Here is a 1,438-nt window from a genome sequence, read left to right on the forward strand (position 1 = left end):
TATGTGTGTGTGTTCTTATATATATAGATCAGTAAAAAAAACAATCCAAACTTGTCAACATGTTCATCGATGTAGAAAATTTCTAAATCGGTTTATCATGGCATGTGGCTAAATTTAGTAATGCAAAGCAGATTCCATTTCTTCATGCAGGTTCACTGATTTTACAGCTCTATTCTAATCAAATTCTGAGTTCCTTTTCATGGAGTATACTAGATTAAATTAAATAAATTATTGCTGGACTGCCGTTAGATGTCAATAAATTAAACTTAACTGATTGAAATTATATCAAACTAAAACAACCTGAAATAAATCAAAGTGAACTCAAAAGGATGTGTGATAATTGCGGCAGATTTTCCATTGAATTAGTTGGTGTTTGGTCTTACAGTGATTAGTTGTCGATGATCTTGTGTTACTGTATTGATGGGTAGCCTCGCCATGCCATTGGCTGCAGTATAGCCTATGACAGGACCAGGTGTTACAACCACTGGGATGTTTTCTGCTGGACTTCCATCTGGATTTAAAACTTCAACCTGCCATCCAGTAAAAGAAAGGTTATATCATCAGGTTAGGTTGAATATTTCTCTTTTAGAATTTTTCAAAGAGTTAGTGCCATACATTTCAGTCAGACTGTACAAACATAGGTCAATGTCTTACCACCACATCAAAGGGCATTCCAGGTTTAAAATATTTTGGAGTTTTTTTAAACGTGATGGTGTAAGGAGATGTTACGACTTGGATGCCTCTGAGCTCTGCCTCCACCATCTCACTGCCTGTCAAACATTTCAAAGAATTGCACAATGAAGTTCTTTGAGCCCCTTTTTGAAGCAGCATGATTGACATGAGGATGGGTTGTCTTCATCTTACCACTGTCTGTCAGCACGCTAACAGAAACAAAGATGGAGGAGCCCACAAGCTGATTGATATCTGGAAAGGTTTTTGTGATGTGTTCCCTCTTCAGCACTACGTTTCCTTCTCCGTTCTCAATCTAAGGACCCAAAGACACATAAAGTTCTGACTATCTTAAAGTTTGCAAAATGATCATCATGACACAATTAAAAAAATGTACAATCTGTTCTCACCGCCACTCGAGATAGAGAGTCAGGAAAGCTCTTCTTCTGACCTTGGTCGATGATCCCAAATACTACATAGGCATTACCATTCACTTTCTGTCCAAACAGATACCTGCAAATCAAACAGTAGTTACCATGGAATTGGGAATTTAATGCCACACGTTCTCCCAACAAAGATTCACCTACCTGGCTTTAATATTAATTTCCAAAGTCTCACTGTCTACGTAGAAGAAAGGTCTCAGGGAAGAGAGCTTGACCTCAAAGCTGGGGAGCACTTTGAAGAAGATGTATTTAGGTTAGGTTTTAGTTCTTCAAGAAAAATTTAAGCAAACAGGTTTACAAGAATCACTTTACCATATTCTTTGACC

At 37.6% G+C, this 1,438-nt stretch overlaps 1 protein-coding gene across 1 annotated transcript; it reads right to left on the reverse strand.

Annotated features, from left to right (window-relative positions):
• Window positions 1–347: 347 nt before the first annotated feature.
• On the reverse strand, window positions 348–1,434 carry LOC112138219 (complement C3-like; the record flags this gene model as incomplete). The annotated part of the gene is made up of 6 exons (XM_024260789.1): window positions 348–530; window positions 655–770; window positions 865–985; window positions 1,080–1,182; window positions 1,257–1,344; window positions 1,425–1,434. Coding segments are annotated over 6 exons (606 nt in total), but the record flags the coding sequence as incomplete, so codon positions are not given.
• Window positions 1,435–1,438: the final 4 nt, after the last annotated feature.

The sequence above is a fragment of the Oryzias melastigma genome, unplaced genomic scaffold (genome assembly GCF_002922805.2).
Source record: "Oryzias melastigma strain HK-1 unplaced genomic scaffold, ASM292280v2 sc05760, whole genome shotgun sequence".
In the NCBI taxonomy this organism is placed as follows: Eukaryota; Metazoa; Chordata; class Actinopteri; order Beloniformes; family Adrianichthyidae; genus Oryzias; species Oryzias melastigma.